A 17,594-nucleotide genomic window follows, 5' to 3' on the forward strand; every position below is an offset into this window, starting at 1 on the left:
CAAAAGAACTTCCAGCCAACCATTCCTCTGAGAAAGGCTTAGTGAAAACACATCCTACCCCTGCCCAGGTGCACTGTGGTTTTGTGAGCATGTTATGCCCACACCAGGTGCTCAGCCACACACAAGGACTAAAGTGCAGACCAGCACACAGCACTTGGCAAACCACTGCCAAGTGCCTCTGCTCCCCCAGACAGGGACCCACGGAGGAAATTGTCCATTTCCAAGGGCTGTCTGAGGGCTGGAGGGTGCCAGGGCACATTCATCTGCAGAGTGTTTGGGTGGGGGATGGAGACTGCCTGTCATGCTGATGCCACATCTAATGTAAATGCCAGTCCTGAGCTGTCACTGGGGCCTGCAGAGGTAACTGCACTTTTCTGTCCCTGCAGCCTGCAACTGTGATCCCTTGGGCAGCTTGCCCTTCTCTGTCTGTGATCCTGCCACGGGAGAGTGCCTCTGCCAGAGGTTCACCACAGGACAGCGCTGTGAAAAATGCCTTGTACGTACTCAGTTTTTGGGTTCACTTCTGCGTGTGGTTTTGGAAGTCTCTTCATCCATCCCACACTTTTTAATTGCCAGAAAAGTAAACAATTAGTCAAAAATCAAAATAATTTTGTAGCTGTATGCTCCCAATTTGCCTTGACATGTCTGCTTTTCTTTCACTGCTCCCAAATATTTGTGTAATCAAATTGCATGGGGAGGAACAGTCCCAGGAAAGAAAGGAAATACAAAATTATGTCCTTGATCCATCTTAGCTGTTTACAGAGCAATTTGCTTGTACAAGTGGGTAAATATCTGGCTCTTGCAGTGGCGGAGCACCCCTGCTATCTGGTAAGAGAAGCAATTTCCCATGGCCAAGCACAGTAGTGCTCTATTGTTCATCCAGCAGAACGAGTTTTGTTTTGCTTTGCATACTTAAACATTTGCCATAAAAGAACCTTTCTTTTTATACCAGGCAGGATACTGGGGTCTTGGCAGCAGCTTGTATGGCTGTTTTCCATGTGACTGTGATATTGGTGGATCCCAGAATAACTTGTAAGTTAAAAGTTCTTCAAGTTCTTTCTTGGTTTTAATTTTTATAAACTAGGCTAGATTTTCTGGTTAGGTTAATACAGTCACAGTACAAATAGGAAAATAGAATGTAGATGGAATTTCATCATATACAAACAGTGTAAAGTTGGGTGGAGATCTTGGAAATTTATTTGTGGTAAGGAGATTTACCTATTTCCTTTGAAGCCAACCTTAAATCAGGTTGAGCCTTGATGTATTTAATATGAAATATAAAACATATACCTTGAGAGAACCAGAGGCCCTAATATTATTAGAAATTAGACTATTAGAGGTGAGATTTTTAACTTAGCTTCCTACCTTAAATGCTAGAATTCTTTTTTTCTGTGTCCTATTTAAAATGTAAAATTTTAGGAGCAAGGTTGGTTTCAGTTGGGCTCCTCCAAAAATCTGTTGGGCAGGGGTCTTCACTTCTGCTGTTAGGCTTCAGACAGAGGAGCACACAGTTCCATGCTGTAGAGCAGCTCCTTGTGAGCAGGTAAATCACCTGGTGTGTAAAATATATGTGTAAACATATGAAAACATTCAATATCACTTCAAAGGTCCTTCTGATCTCATGTCCTGCCTCCATAATTGTGGGTGACAGAATGTTAAGAATTGTGATATAGTGATTCTTATAGAAAAAGATACAAGAAATGATACAGGAATAGACAGTAACAGATGCTCAGGTAACAAAAGGGTCAGTGCTTCAGGTATGGAACAGACAAAGACAAAGGAGGTTGTGAACTCTGAAGTCGTGGAAAGGTAGCATTGAATAAATCCAGCATCAGAAACAGAGGAGATGGGTGATAGGAAGAAGTTTAGTAATGGAGGTAATCCAGCAATGGAAGAAATTAAGCAAAAGTGGAATGAGGGTGGGTGTGAGCTGCCCTCATGCTGTGAGGACCCAGCTGTGCCACTCTGATATCCTCCCTTTTCCAATTCCTCCCGTAGGTGCTCGCTGAAGGATGGTCAGTGCGAGTGTCTGCCCAACATCGTGAGCCGCCAGTGCAACGAGCCAGCTCCAGGATACTTCTTTCTACCCCTGGACTATTACATTTATGAAGCTGAGCATGCAAAGCCCCTTTCTGGCTCTGCACCCTTGGTAGATATTTGGCTTTTTAGGTATTGTATTGAGAGGGGATCACTGCGGTGGTGACACAGGAGCTAAGGATGAGGAGGAGAGCCCTTGTTTGGGGCTTGTTCTTTAGCAGGAAAATGCAAAGCAAGTCCCTTGACCATCATCAGTTTGCCTTTGCTTTTCATGGACATGACTATTCTGTAACTGTGGCTATTAAAAAGGGACAGTCACTACAGTGTGGTATGGCCTGCAATGCTGCCCTTGCTGCTTCTCAAGTGCAGGCTGGTCTAGTGTGAATTAGAGAAATAAATTTAATTATTTAAATTAGAGGAAAGTATTTGAGTTGCCAATAGCTCTCATAAAATGTTTTATTTCTGGGAATCGCCAACAAGGGAAGAATCAAATTACTCTCTGCTCCATTGGACTAATTCTGCTGCCTTATATAATGGCATTGATTGTAGCCTAATTTCCTCAAGAATTTGGCATCTATCTGTAATGTTTTTAGAAAAACTAATTTTTCCCCCCCCCTTCAGCATGGGGGTAGTTATTCCCCATGCTGAGTGCAAGCCTGGAATACATCCCTTCCTCTGTCTATGCTTTTGCTAACATTTTTTCTCTGGCATGTTATACAGAAACTATAGATAAAGAATAATTTAAAAACTGTTTATTTGCAGGTCACATCCACAAATATCTAGCTATAATCACAATTAGTAATTATACTACAGTCCAATAATTAAATGGAAAACAGATGTCTGAGACAAAGCTTATGAGGGAAAAGTGCAAGTTAATTTTAAGGGAGTAAGGGAAAAAGGTTTCCAGCAGCTGCTGGGCCACAGTTTAGAGTTTCTCCCAGCGAGAATAGATCTTGTTTTAAGAATGTGGATTTTCATTTACTTGCTTACCATCCTTCAACATTGTTGAGACAGTGCTGCTCCTCTTTTATTACTTCATAGGTTCAGCCAAGCACTCTTCCAAGATGTGACATTTACTTCCAGAAGAAAGGCTATGAGTTCGTGATTGAAAATGGAAAGATTGTGTTACACAGGAACAAGAAACGAACTGCAAGAAAATCTGGACTGGAACAGGTAAATTAGTACTTGAGTACTTACTTAAGTTTACACTAAATAATAAAAATTTATTTTGTAACAAAAGGCAAGCAAATGCCTGAGTACATGGGATTTGCAGTCTTAGACATTACAATCCTGACACAAATCAATTTTTTGGTACACAGTTGGGTTAGACATTTTATTATTCACGCTGACAGGCTTGATCTGATATGTCCAGGGCTTTTGTAGACACAAGTTCCATGAATTTTTGGAAAAGTCCTTATGAAAGATAATTTTCAACAAGTTTACCAAGACATTAGCATGGTACCTTCTGCACTTAAATGCAGCCATTGTAAGTACTGATATTTATGTATCCCGCTTATAATGGAATGGTCCAGCCATGTATGAAATCAGGCTTACTCTGTTTAAGGTTTGCAATGTGAATGTTTGGAGAAGCCAAATATTCAGAGGTGAGTGGATTACTGTAGTCACTCTTATTGCTGTTGCTGCAAAGTTATAGGAAGCTTTCCTTTACACGTGCCCCTAAATATCCTACCTTTGAGAGAATTCTTAGATTGTCAATCTCGAGCTTGTTCAGAAAATGAGACTGATGGCTAAAATAAGTAAACAATGTAGCAAAAATATTTCCTTTCTTTTTTCCAAGTTTGTTTTTGTTGTAATTTGACTGTGTGTGTTGTTGAAAATGTCAATGTGTGTTTGCAGGGTGTGATGCAGTTTGGACAGGACTCGGATTTGGCGGTGGTATTCCGGCAGCCCAGAGCTGGTCGGGCGGTCACGTGGACAGGACATGGCTTCGCCCGCGTCCCCAGCGGAGCTGGGCTGAGTTTTGCCATCAGCAATGTTCCCTTTGCTATGGACTTTGATATCACAGTTCGTTATGAGCCTGAGGTACTTGTGATGTCTTGTGAGTCTTGTGATGTTGTGATAGGTGCAGGGTCTATTTTGTGAATAATAAGATGAGCAACTTGTCCTATTCTTTATATCTAAAATTAAAATTGCTTGGCTTTTTACCCAGTTACAAGTTGCCTTACCAACCAATATGTTCTCCACTGACTCCCCTAACCCTTTCCACTCAAATATGAAAAATCATCACTAAAAGTGTTTTCTAAGCATTGGCCAAGATTTCATCTTCTGAATGTTTCTCTTTTGGCATCTTTACTTGGACTGGACTTTTTTACTCAAAAATCAAACACATGGAAAATGCAGTTCCTTTTAGACAAGCATCCTGTACTCCTAGCTGGGTTTTTTTGGGCAGGAAAATGTGTACAGGCAGGAGTGATCTGCGTAGATACTTATCCAGGCGTTTTGCAGGCATCCCGCTTCCCATTTGTTCCAGCTGGATTTTGAGATGTGTGAAAATTGTAGGAAAATAGCCAAATTACTATTTTTTGCCTGGAGAAGATTTCTTAATGATGATGACATGTCTAGAGAAATCTGTTAATCCAAATCTGGTTAAACTCAGGTCCTTACCCATGTCTTCAAAAACACATGCAAGTGTTTTATTGGTACCAGCTTTTGTATACTCCTTACTCTTTTAATTCTCTGGGACAGTCCCACAACTCAAGATTTTCCTGCTGTCTGTTGTGTTCTGCTCTCTGACTGGCATTCTGAGGCAAAACAATCTCCCAGTGTCTTAAAACATGGGAACAATTTTTCAGTGGGCTAGTTTGAGGTAGCATTTCTGTCTAAGGATTGAAAAGTTGGGTTTTAAATACATTTGTTACAAAGCCTTTTATGTTTACTATTTCTTATTATATGTGTGAGAAGGCAGCTAATGACAGATATCTCCAGAATAACACTGTGCTAAGAAAAGAAACAACTCCAATGACTCTAACAGAGCTGTTTCCATTTGAACCAGCTGAGGTCCCATTTCCGTCTCTGCTTTTCATTAGCTATTGCAAATACAAAGAATTTTTCACAAATAGCATTGTTTTTCAGTGCTGTAAAGAATAAAGAGAAAGTCTGTCTTGTCACTGCAGTGTGCAGTGATTCAGATGGCTTTCATTAACACTTGCAAAGAGAAAGCAGGTTTTTCCGATACAAAATATAGCCATAATTTTTGTCTTTTGTTTATAGCTCTTGGAAGACTGGCTTGCAAGTGTTGCCATCCAGCCTGCTGGTATCTTGTCAGGTCAACACTGCAAAAACAAGGTCCTTTCACAGGAGCCACATGAGTTGCCTCTCCCAGCTACAAAGAGGTCTGGCTGTTGCTGTCTTTTTGCCTGTAGATCTTCTGTGTACAAATCATTTACTGAAACAATGCAGAGCAACACATGTGTGGATAGTGGGAATATCAGAAACATGTGTGGCTTTTTCTGTTGCTGGCACACCACAATACTACATAGGGTCGAAGGAAGATGCCGCAGTCCTTAATCTGGCAAAGGTTTGCCAAATCCAGGAGAGCAGCCTGAGATCCAGCTGAGATTGGTTGCTCTGGTGAAGATCCAACTGCAACTGCTTCAGTATAGAAAGGAAATATTGCCTTAAATTCACTGTCCTAGTCTATTTCAAAACCAGCTTTTCAGCTTGCACCTGTGTAAAGAATGGAGAGAAGCTAAGAGGATGTGACCAATGTCTTGATCAAATAGGGACAGGAAAGGATGAATATGAACAGTGAGTTGCATAATCTCTTGCTAGAAGTATTAAAACCTGCCATTTTCAGTTTAATCTCCCCAAAATTATATTGCACTTAGAGAATCATCTGGAGGAAGTCCTGCAGCTTTCCCGAAGTCCACAAGCATGGGGCTGGGTGTGCTCCTCAGAGCAGCAGGGCTTGCTCCAGGCTGCAGGCGTCAGTTTGCAGGCACAGAGGGAAGGGAGAGCTCATAACATCCAGTAAACTGGCCTTGTCCTGATGTCCTGACTCCTGGCTATAACTGTGCTTCATTTCTGCTAAACAGGATTGCAATTCTGCAAACTCCAGTCTGTCTGGAGCCGGGAACAGAATATTTTGTGGATGTGTATTTTTCTCAGCTCTCTGCTTCTGACAAAAAGGCAAAATCATTCATCTTGATTGACTCAGTGAGTAGTTCTGTCACAAGTCCCTTGAGGTTGTATTTATACACAGTGATTTTTTTTTTTACAGACTTACTAGAAATATTTTAAATAATGTATAGTGTGTTTTAAAAGAAATTCAGCTTCTGTTTTTCTCCATTGGCATTGTTTGCATATTTTTGTATGGAAAGGCAGAATTGTATCTGGTTACATTTTCATGGAGCAATGCAAGTCATACTTGTTGCATATATTGCATGTATCTCTATCTCTTGCTCATTGATTATGAACACAGTCCATATAGATATGCTAATAAGATGCTGTGGCTATGAATATAAATTTGTACAGGTCCTCATCACTTAGGTTTTTTTAAATATTTCTAATTTGTTGAGATCATGGATATTTTTAATGATAATATTGGAAAAGTAAAATTAGTCGCATACTTCCTGGGAATCAGGTCCAGATATTTTCAAAGATTCCATCAAGTTAGGAACTGGGTGTTAGTTTTGGGTCCTTCTCTTGAGAAAAATATTTTTAGGTCTATTTCTTTAATTATTCCTGTATTACTGGACCTAGCAAGGGCTGGCTATACTTGGATATAGCACCTTCAGCTGATTTTTCTCTATCACAGTAATACAAGTAAAAATTTTGGCCAGACACTGCTTTTGGAGTCACTAACACAGCACAGCAAGACCAGTTCTGAGTGTATATCAGAGCTCTTATTATGATTTTATTTTTTTAAACACAGTCTCTCTTATTTGAAGAACTCAGGGAATGTTTAGACCTTCAGAATGAATGTGAATATAGATGACAGAATGGCACAACTGCAGATTTGGAAACCCAGTGCTCCAGGCCTCTGTCATTGCAATGGAAAGTACATTAAGAGAATGTGGAAAACTCTGGTTTTCAATATATCTAAGCAAAAATATTTTCTTTTCTCTCTTAACAACAAAGCTTGGACTTATTCCCAGAATCGGCTCTGTGGAGAACTTATGCAGTGAAAAGGATTTAGATGAGTACCAGAAGTACCACTGTATTGAAATTGCATCCGAAGTTGGGCCTCACGTCCTGCCCGAAGCGTGCGCACGGCTCATAGTGAGCTTGTCAGCCCGAATTCACAACGGCGCCGTCGGTAAGGACCAGCTGCACAGGCAGCTCTCCTGGGCAGTTGCTGCTTTTCCCTTGTGTTTGTAGGATATGTTGACTGTAGAGCTCCCAGCCTGCAGTGATGTAGAAGTGAAGCTGGTCAGCATGTGATATCCATGGATGTGCAGGGTATATCCCGCTGAACCCTGCAAACAGGGTGCTACAAACACCTCTTGGTGGCATGAATCTCAGAGTTCATCACTCCTGATGGGCTTCATGGAGCAGCATGAGAGGGACCATGGCAGTGATTTTGTGTCTTCTGAAAAGCATTTGAATCAGATGCTTTTACCATATGGCCAAGGCAGTAACTTTCCTTTTTTTCTGGATGCTGTTAAATGACAGAGAAGTTTCTAAGCCCTCTCTCTAGATGCTGTAGGCCAGCTGAATGCCTTGGTAAGGTTCCAGACATGATGGTACATAAGTTAGTGTACTGGAAGAGATTCACCAAGAAAACCTTGATGATATTCCAGCAAGAAGGCAGTGGCAGGTGGGGTTTGAAATTCCTAGGCAGCCTCCTGGACCCACCATTAGCTGGGCTCAGTAGCTCAGGGAATTTCCCAAATATTTGGCCCAGAGAAATGGAACTTCTCTGCACTTCCAGTAACAGGAGGGGCCTTTCTGGGCAACTTTGGTGGCCAGCTTCTTTCAGGGAGCCTAGCAGCAATGCCTCCAAAATGATAGCATCTGCTTGGATTGGGCAATTTTTAGAAGGATTGATGCCTCACTCTAATATCAGGGGATGAGCTCACAGTGTGCAACCAGTGAACCTCTAATTTAGGCTTGGGCTGTGCTAAGTCCCCATTGGCCTGGTTCCTAAAGTGATGAGATTCTCCCAATGAAGTGCAGCACTTTGGTTTTCTAGTGCTTTCCAGAGCATCCTGGGCAAACATCCTCTGTGGGTTAGCAGAGTTAGTCCAAGGTGTCCAGAAAGAAACAATCAGTACACAGACACAGACTAAATACAGCTTGCACGTTATGTCCAGTGCTTCAGCTAGATGGAGATTTATAGTAAATCTTTCTACACTTCAGGATGTCTCTATTTGGATCTATACTTTGCTACTCCCTTTCTGTTCTACCTCAAATGTGTGCTGAAGGCAGTGCCTTGAATGTGGCAACTGCAACACCAAGACTTGTGCTAGTGCCTGATATACCATCACTGTATATGCTACACCATCAAATGATCTAAACTATGGCCCTCGTCATGTTAGTGAACCCCTGAGAAGAATAATCAAGCTCTTTCCTACCTATTTTAAATTGTGAAACCTGCAAGCTGATGAGAGCAGTAGCACTCCTTGACAACCAAACCTGTTTTGATTTCCTTTCCCCTTGCCAGCATGCAAGTGCAATCCCCAGGGGTCGCTGAATGCCAACTGTAGTAAACTGGGGGGCCAGTGTCAGTGCAAAGCCAACGTCGTGGGACGCTGCTGTGACACCTGCTCTGCAGGCAGCTATGGCTTTGGCTTCCATGGCTGCTACGGTGAGTGCTTTGCAGCCAGCACCACTACCAGTACCACTAGCATACCCATATTATGTGTCAAGCAATATAAAAAATGTTCCCATGAAAAACAAATCATCCTTGATGCCTTTGAGCAGTGTCAGGGATGAGATGGGTTGGCAGGAGTTCTTTAAGGACACAGCTTTGCTTTTGGTGTTTTCCAGCGTGTGAGTGCCACCCGCAAGGCTCGCTGAGCACGCTGTGTGACCAGGTGACGGGGCAGTGCTCCTGCCGCCGGGACGTGGGTGGCCAGCGCTGCAGCCGCTGCCTGGCTGGGTACTTTGGGTTTCCCCACTGCCGTCCCTGCCTTTGTAATGGCCACGCGGAGCTGTGCGACCCTCTGACCGGAGAGTGCCTCAACTGCCGCGGGTTTACTGCTGGGAGCCGCTGTGAGAGGTCAGTTCACGGGCAGTGCTGCAAAGCTCCGCCAGACATTGGTGGTCTCCAAAATGCCTGTGTAGCTGGGGGCCTACAAATGCGTCAATGACCTTAACAGGTCATTGACATGTTGACATGAAACTGGGCCTGGCTGCTGAATGTCAAGTACCTATTTCATTTCTATTACCTATTGCATGTGGGAACATGCATGCAATGCCTGTGGGTGGACTGCAGGCAGGGCATGCACCCAGCATTGCAGCGGGCTTCCTGCAAGAAGGCATTTGAGACATGGATGCCATGGCACTATGTACTTAGAGACAGGCACAAAGCACTGTGGGTGGGATAAAACGACTCCTGCTACGTTCCAAATTGCCAGCTTTCAAATTTAAAATTCAGCACGAGGCTAGCCAAGAGGCTGAATATTGTGCTGAATACTCATTTTAATACCTGCAATTACCTTCAAGGATTTTAAGTAAATGTGCCCTCTTTGCTGGTCATACTAGTTCTGTGTAACCAGCATATGACTTTTCCCACATCTTCCATCTCCATTCAGAGCACTGCTCCTCTTTTTTATTTTATACACTGGCAGCAGTATCACAGTTCAACATGGACATCAAAATTAATTTTGTTTAGTTTGGTTTAGCTTTAGTTTGTCATTAATTTTTAAGAGGTTTTCCTCATGAAACCTGCTGAGCTTTTCCTGCAGTGCTTTTAGACAATACAGTCTTTGGCTGTTCTACTTGTAGATGGCAAACAGATTAAAAATGGGAGACTGAAGCACTTTTTGCCCTCTGGCTTTGCAGGATCTCCAGACCCCGGGGGGAGGATAATCAGATAGCCAAGTCTTTTAGCCTTGCCTGAATACATATGGAGAGCTGTGCTCCCATTTGTCATAGTAAAACAGATAAAAGACTGAGGATGCTCCAGAAGCCTCTGCGTTGCTGTTGCTACAGCTGCAGGACTGTGGGAGGTTGGGATGTGGAGGCAGCAGTGGTGTGCAGGGTGATTGAGCCCCCAGGGAGCCCCGAAAGCCCCCACCAGTTCGGGTAACAGCACAGCCACCAGAACCATGAAAGAGCCATTACCCCAAGTTTGCAGAACATGTCAGACAGAACATGGCTCAACACCTATGTTGCATCTAAAATATGCAGTATTCTCTGAGTACTCTTGAGGAATCATTGCTTTTTTTTCCTGTGCCAGCACTTTTTATTGTCATGCCAACCAATCTGTGTGTGTGTCTAGATGGAAATAGATTAGTATATGTGCTGACAGGTAAATATACAGAATTTTTATATGGTAGCTTTTAGCTGCCTATGCATAGCATGTGTGATATGCCGTATGATAATCATTCAGATTAAAATTGTTCCAGAATAGGCAAAAGTCTTCACAAACATTTCTTGAAAGGAAAACATATGTATTTTTCTTTTTGCTTCTGATTTTGAGAATGCAGCTGTGATTTTCCATTTTAGAACATGTTTGAAGCTTGATCTATCTCTACCAATTGATGGAAATAGCATTACAATGATCTGGAATACTAATTTCAATATATACATGTAAATAGATTCACCTGCATGAAGCACTTGACAATTTGTCCTGCTTTGTGTTGACTGCTTTGGTAGGTGCATGGATGGTTATTATGGAAACCCTCTGGATGGAGATCCCTGCCACCCATGCATGTGCCCAGGGGCACCTACAAGCAATAGGTATTTTGCACGTTCCTGTTACAAGGACTCCCAATTTGCACAGCTTGTCTGTAATTGTCTCGAGGGATATTCAGGTATGAAGCAAAATAAGGACTGGTTTTGATACTACTTAAATTAATATAAGAGAAAAAAACCTATCATCCTCCGCCTGTCATGTGTTCAGAAATAACAATGAGATAATACTAATAAACAGCTAAGAAGAGCTAGCACTCAAGTTTACTGAAATTATGTGCCTAAGTTCTGACTAGGAAGAATGGGAATTGTGCAGTTAGTGTTTTAAAAAGGGATTCACCTATGCAGATGCAGTGAAGTAATTAATTATTCTGATGTCACTCTCTGGAAATCTCCTTTCTAGAGGTATTACATTAATCTGGTGGGGAGAGGGGGGGAGAACTGCATTTGCTTGTTACCTCTGAAAAAGAAGCATTGCAAGCCCAAATGGGAATGATTAGGGCATCAAAAAGAGCTGATAAGATTTCCTAATCAGAGAAAGTCTTTCTCCATATAGAGGAAACTCTTTGACATTAAGCCTTAAAGTGACTGCTTCATGGTTCAAACTTTAGAAATGGGGTTTCTACTCTCAGCTGTCTAAAATGCAGATCTTTTTGCAACAAACTGATTCCTCATTTCCTAAGATCTTGTTGACTTAGGTTGAATTCCTCAAGGGAAAGCTGAAGATATTTCCCTTCCCTTGGGCATTAGAAAGAGCTCCTCTGGTGGAAGTAAAGCTTAATGGGAATCACTGCTGAAAATTAAACCAATGCATCATTACATCAATCATCATCTTTACTTAGGCAAGGTTCCTTTATAAGTCAAGAGTGGTTTTGCTTGAGTAATTGCTGTAGGGTCAAAATTACTCATGTTGGTGTTCACTCAGGGGACTTCTGTCCTCACAAATCACTGCACTCCTCAGTTTTGGACTTTATTGCTCCTGCTCCTTTCCAGCAAGACTTTTGGTCACCTTTGTAGCAGTGGTCTCATTTTCTCAGAGATTGAGAAAGGCTCTGGGTCCTGAGGAGCACAGTGAAGGAAGAGTCCTTGGCTGAGGATGACCAGTGGATGTGGTTCCAGAAACACCAGTCTGCCCAGAATGGTTTCTGAGATGCAGAGGTAGCACTCAAATCAAGGCAGGCATTGAGATGAAATGCAGTACTAGTTGTAATGCCAGCAAGCAAGGACAGAGCATCAGAGTTCATCTGAACTCCTGGGTACCCCTTACCCTCCAATACTGCTGTTGGAGTGAAGGGCCAAGGAAAATCCTGCAAATATGTCTAACCCTGACTACTGCTAATGAATGGACTTCAATGGAAAAAGGTGTTTGGAGGTGTTCTATGATAGGGCACCTAATTGCTCTTACTGAAAAGACTTCCTTGGTATAAACAGCTTGGGATGAGGAGGGTGTCTTTCCATCAGATTTCAGTGGGGAAGATATAATTTAAACTGTTCAGAGGATTAAAGGGCAACAGTCTCAAACAGGTGGATATTTTCCATTGAAATATGCATTTGAACAGACAGTCTGAATATTTTCATAATATTACTAGAAATTACATGTTTCACTTGAATTCCTATCAGCCAGCAATATTCTTACCTTTCTCTTACAGGCAATCAGTGTGACAAGTGTCCTAGTGGGTTCTACAAAAACCCCAGCAGTCCTGGGCTTGACTGTGCACCATGTCCCTGCAATAACAACATTGATTTGACAGACCCAGAGTCCTGTAACAGTGTCACTGGGGAATGCACCAAGTGTTTACACAACACCCATGGAGCAAACTGCCAGTTCTGCAAACCAGGTTATTTTGGCTCAGCCCTCAATCAAAGCTGTCAAAGTAAGTAACAGCACTGCAACTGTGTTTTACTACCAAGATGTTTTTAAAAAATAGGCTATAAGGAAAAGCTAGACCTTGGAGTGAGGACAAAACTAAAGCAGACAAATAGAGCAAAATATAAGAATCATAAATATATTTCTCTATTTACTAAATATAAATATATCAATGATAAAAATAACTTAATATGGCATCTATTAAATTGTCATCCAAGTCTCGCTAAATCTCATACTGAATATCACTCCTAGGAAATATTCATTTGTGAAATGAAAGCAGTACTCTCTGTTAGAAAAATAAATGTACATTCAGCTTATTCAGGAAGGAATCAAAAGTAAAGGAATCAGTGATAATTGTTTATCCATGTTGCTGGCTGATGCCAGCTAAGCTCAGTTAGAGCTCAGTTAACCAGATGATCCCTTGCTGAACTTCCTTCCTTACCAGTTGTTTTCATTAAGTGGCTAGAGTGAGAATGTTCAGGCAATTTAATACATTCCATGAGGACATGTCAGTAACTCAGCACTTTGAACAGAAGAGTAGGAGTGTAAGGAAAAGCAGGGCACAAGCTTCTTCCCAATTTTTCTCTAAACTCATTTTCACAGATATGCCTGGTTGAGGATTTAATTTTTATGGGCAAGATAAGTATCGTTAAGAAACTATTTTTTCTGGGAATCTCTAAAATACAGTCCAAGCCCATCCCTAATTCATTCTTGGAAGATGTCTGTTAGAAATTGTTAAGCAAGAACTTTTGGCTCCTCACAAGGAAGGCTTCTTATCTTACTTGGCTTACTGGGGATTCCCACGCTGGATAATGCCTACTGTAAATCAACTTATCCTTACCCAACATATTTAACATTGCATTCTAATAAGATTCAAAATTCACTGAGCCTTCATTTTCTGTGTCTGTATTAAAAGTGTTGAATATTCACAGTAAGTTTTCTCAAAGCCATATATAAGTTATTACAGAAAGACTGGTAATGTGTATGAGATGTGTATGTTCAAGGTCACTAAAAGTAAACCTACAGTGTGGGCTTTATATCCAGCTCTGATTGTCCATCAGCTGTCTGTATTGCTGTCTGCAGTAATTGTCCTTCTTTTTCCAGGCTGCATGTGCAATATGGCAGGTGTTCACCCTGCCCTGTGCCCGGGGGGGGACACAGCCTGCCTGTGTGACCCAGCCACAGGAGCTTGTCCTTGCCTGCCCAATGTGCTGGGTGCCACGTGTGACCAGTGTGCCTCTGGCTACTGGGACCTGGCTAGTGGAAAAGGATGTCAGACCTGTGACTGTGATCCAAAAAACTCCCAAAGCAACCAGTGCAACCAGGCAAGAAAATTACTCTGTTTTCCAGAAACCAGGGTGCTGGTGTTTTGACATGGCAAAGTGGGGACCCTCTTACAAATAAAGATTGCTTTTTTGTCATATTCCCTGAAAACAAAAAAATACTTTGGAAGTTTGTAGTTGGTGCAATCACACTGTGAGTCATTAAATCCATCAGAAGTGTTGTTCTGATAATGTGGCTTTGCAGTTTGGTCAGCAATTTCTCTTTGTGTGTTGTTTCTTTGTCAAGTGGATCTTAGAAATACATTATAAAAAGATGTCACAGGAAAAAGCTGCCTCATAAATATGCATATAGGGAAGAAGGAAATCCAAGCTTGGACCCTGATACTCTGATGAGTATTTTTTAAGTGTTTATTTTCATAAAGTAGCAGCTGTGGCCATTATATTAATCAAGCCTCATCTATCTATACTACTAGAGTACCTTTTCTCATCTTTAATTCCTGTGCACATGTTAGGGCTAGAATGTAGAAAAAATTAAACAGCATTTCAGAATAGAGAGGTGAAATTGTGGTCCCATGGAGTCAACAGCAATTTTGCCATTGACTTCAGAGCACCAGGAGCTTATCCTCAAATCTTGCTGATGTGTTTGCGCATTTTTCTTTCAATATGCTCTCTGTTTGTTCCAGTTTATTCAGTAGAGTTATTATTTTTATAGCAAATTTCGTTCTTGACTTCAAAGAACTACTAGCAGTTATTAAAGTTGTAATTTCCTGGAGATAAATTTAATAGCTGAATTACAAAATATTTTTTCTAGGGCAATGCGCATAATATACCCTCAAGGTTTTCAGTTACAATTGATATATTGTGTAGTTTAAGTTGAAATGTTAAGATGAGTTCTTAGATCTAGCAAAAATAAAAAATAATTCTGTTTTGCAAAGGAAAAGAATCCTCTCAGATCATTGTCAAAGGATGAGTTCTCAAACAGATTGGATCATATAAAATCTCTGACATTAGTAAAGTAAAGCAATTTCTCAGAGTGCATTTTGTTTTCAGGACCTTCAGGAGGAAGATAGGAAAGATGGGCCAATACTGTGTAAACCATGGTATTCAAAGACTGTGGGCAAGCAGTGTTGCTGCAGCTCTTGTAGAGCTGAAATAATGTATATCCAGCCCTACGGCTCTGCTGGAAGTTATTTAACCCTATCTGTCTTTACAGCTTACAGGCCAGTGTCCATGTAAGCCAGGTTACAGTGGAAGATGCTGTAATGAATGTGAGGAAAACTACTTTGGCAATCCCCAGATGCATTGCGTTTGTAAGTATTATTACGTGGGACACTGGATTAGGAACTGCCTCAACATAAATGCTTACCTTTTATATTCACAGGGGAGACACGGCATACGTGCAGAGAAACAGCCTTTCATATGTTTGTGTGTATGAGATGGACAAGAATTCATATTATTTATCTATATTGTTATTTCAATGGTTAAGATGGAAGTCAGAGATGAAGAAGAGCCACTACTGTGCAGTCCACCTTGCTCTAACTCAAACACTGGTTTGCTTTTATTATCTTGAAATGCGCCTTTTTCATGCATTAATCCCACAGAAAAGGAACAACTGGATGTAACCTACTGTTCCTTTCTTGCAGCATGTGAGTGTAACCTGGAGGGGACCCGCCAGCCCACGTGTGACAAAGCCACCGGCGCGTGTAACTGCCGTGTTGGTGTCACCGGCCGGCTCTGCGACCAGTGCAGCCGCGGCTTTGAGAAGGACTTTCCCTCCTGCCCTCGGTGTCATCTTTGTTTTGATCAGTGGGACACTGAAATTGCTGCTCTTGCTCAGAGTGTGCAGGGGTTAATGAGGTTTGCAGCAAAGCTGGAAGATAAAGGAGGACGAATGCCCAGCTGTGACATGCGCTTCAAAGCCTTTGAAGATGCCATTTCTGAAACGGAACGCATTTTGAGACATCCTGTCCTTTCACTGGAGGCCCTTTCAGGCATCAGGGATTTTCAGGGCTACCTTCAGTAAGGGTTAGATTGCTCTTGGAAAAGTCCCTTAGCTGAGAAACTGTCTTCCCCCAGACTCCACCAGCCATCCCTACATATCAAAGTCCCACTTCTGATTAGCACACAGACACTGGGCTATTAAGTCATTGTTTCCAATAGATCTACAAACAAAATAATCCTTAATATATGCCTAACCCATACAGACATATACCTAAATGCTGGAATTTTCCAGTTCATACTAAGGGTTTTCTAAATGAGCAATAAAATTAAATGTTTCTGTTTATTTATGAATGTATCTCTTGCCCTCTAAAATATTGTGTAACTCAGTTATAGTTTAAGAACAATCTGGTCTGACTTTTGCATAACTGTCTTATCCCCTTCAGACAAAAAGTTGCACAGATGGATCCCCTTCACAGTTTGCCCTTTGAGTTTCCTGACCTTAACAAGAGCATAGAAGATATTGTAGAAGAAGCCAACCTAGTGTTTGAACTTCTACAACAAAAAATACATCTGCATCAAAGTTTTCAGTACTTCAACTTCAAAGGTAAGTCAACAATGAATTAAAATGGGTTGACATTTTTCCTGAAATTTTGGAATGCTTTCTCATCATTGAACCATACAATATTTCAAAGATCCCTAGATCTTTGAAATAGATTTTAGCTTGCTATGGTAGCACAAAAATGTTGACACTAACAACATTTTATACTGACTTTCCAAATTCCCTTTTATCTTAAAATGCTGTGATTTCTAGCATCCCAAATTTCAGATGCATGTGCCAGGGTCACATCAGTCAGAAGTCTCATAAATCCAAATGCTTATATCAGGATATAAAAGAAACCCAGTTTCACAGTACAGACTCACATGCAGTAAAACAGCAAAGGATTCCCCCACCACGTTTGACTCCTCTTGCTCATAGGAATACTTAAAGGATCTTGTACAGGAACTGTTTATTTAATTAAAACATACTGTCCTAGTGCAGCTTCTTAGTGTTCCCATGGGAAAATACTTGACTTTATGTGGGACAGAAGTAGCTCTCCATCCTCAAAAAATGTGAAAGCAGAACTGAGCTCCTTGGCATTTTTGAAAGAATTACACCCTCTGTGCTTGAGCTAAGTATAGTCTCCATCAGCTGCTAATAGCTGTAATGATGATGTCCCACACTGGTTTCTGGAGAAAAATGGGGATGTATCAGGCAGGGATCTTGAACAGATGCTACAGCCTAACAATGGCAGGAGATGGTCAGCAGACTCCTCTCCAAAGAGATGGCTGCCAAGATATGAACCCCCAGAAGATAGGGTGCTCACCACAGAAGACACAAGCTACAAGCAATGCACTCCCACTTACAGTTCCTCTGTGTTTCATTCAGGCAAGAAAAACTTGGCCTAGGCAAGTTGGGTTTTTTGTTTGTTTGTTTGTTTTCTTGGGGGGTTTGTTGTGGGTTGTTTTGTTTTGTTTTGTTTTTTCTGTTGTTGTTGTTGGGTTTGTTTTTTTTTTTTTTTTTGGTGTTTCTTTTTTTTTTTAAACCAAAGAAAAAAAGAAAAAGAAGGAAAAGTCAATAAAATGCAAAGTGGGGCAAATGGGAGAGA

At 41.4% G+C, this 17,594-nt stretch overlaps 1 protein-coding gene across 1 annotated transcript in view; it reads left to right on the forward strand.

Annotated features, from left to right (window-relative positions):
* The window catches only part of LAMB4 (laminin subunit beta 4), a 40,180-nt gene that overhangs the window by 11,332 nt on the left and 11,254 nt on the right, over positions 1-17,594 (forward strand). Inside the window, exons 11-26 of the mRNA XM_053977775.1 lie at positions 387-496; positions 953-1,032; positions 1,999-2,149; positions 3,079-3,210; positions 3,895-4,080; positions 5,269-5,390; positions 6,093-6,213; positions 7,138-7,315; positions 8,663-8,806; positions 8,989-9,220; positions 10,822-10,979; positions 12,507-12,731; positions 13,829-14,049; positions 15,221-15,317; positions 15,651-16,026; positions 16,392-16,552. Coding sequence (XP_053833750.1) covers positions 387-496; positions 953-1,032; positions 1,999-2,149; positions 3,079-3,210; positions 3,895-4,080; positions 5,269-5,390; positions 6,093-6,213; positions 7,138-7,315; positions 8,663-8,806; positions 8,989-9,220; positions 10,822-10,979; positions 12,507-12,731; positions 13,829-14,049; positions 15,221-15,317; positions 15,651-16,026; positions 16,392-16,552 — 2,694 coding nt within the window. The remainder of the gene's footprint in view (positions 1-386; positions 497-952; positions 1,033-1,998; positions 2,150-3,078; positions 3,211-3,894; positions 4,081-5,268; positions 5,391-6,092; positions 6,214-7,137; positions 7,316-8,662; positions 8,807-8,988; positions 9,221-10,821; positions 10,980-12,506; positions 12,732-13,828; positions 14,050-15,220; positions 15,318-15,650; positions 16,027-16,391; positions 16,553-17,594) is intronic.

The sequence above is a fragment of the Vidua macroura genome, chromosome 5 (genome assembly GCF_024509145.1).
Source record: "Vidua macroura isolate BioBank_ID:100142 chromosome 5, ASM2450914v1, whole genome shotgun sequence".
Classification (NCBI taxonomy): Eukaryota; Metazoa; Chordata; class Aves; order Passeriformes; family Viduidae; genus Vidua; species Vidua macroura.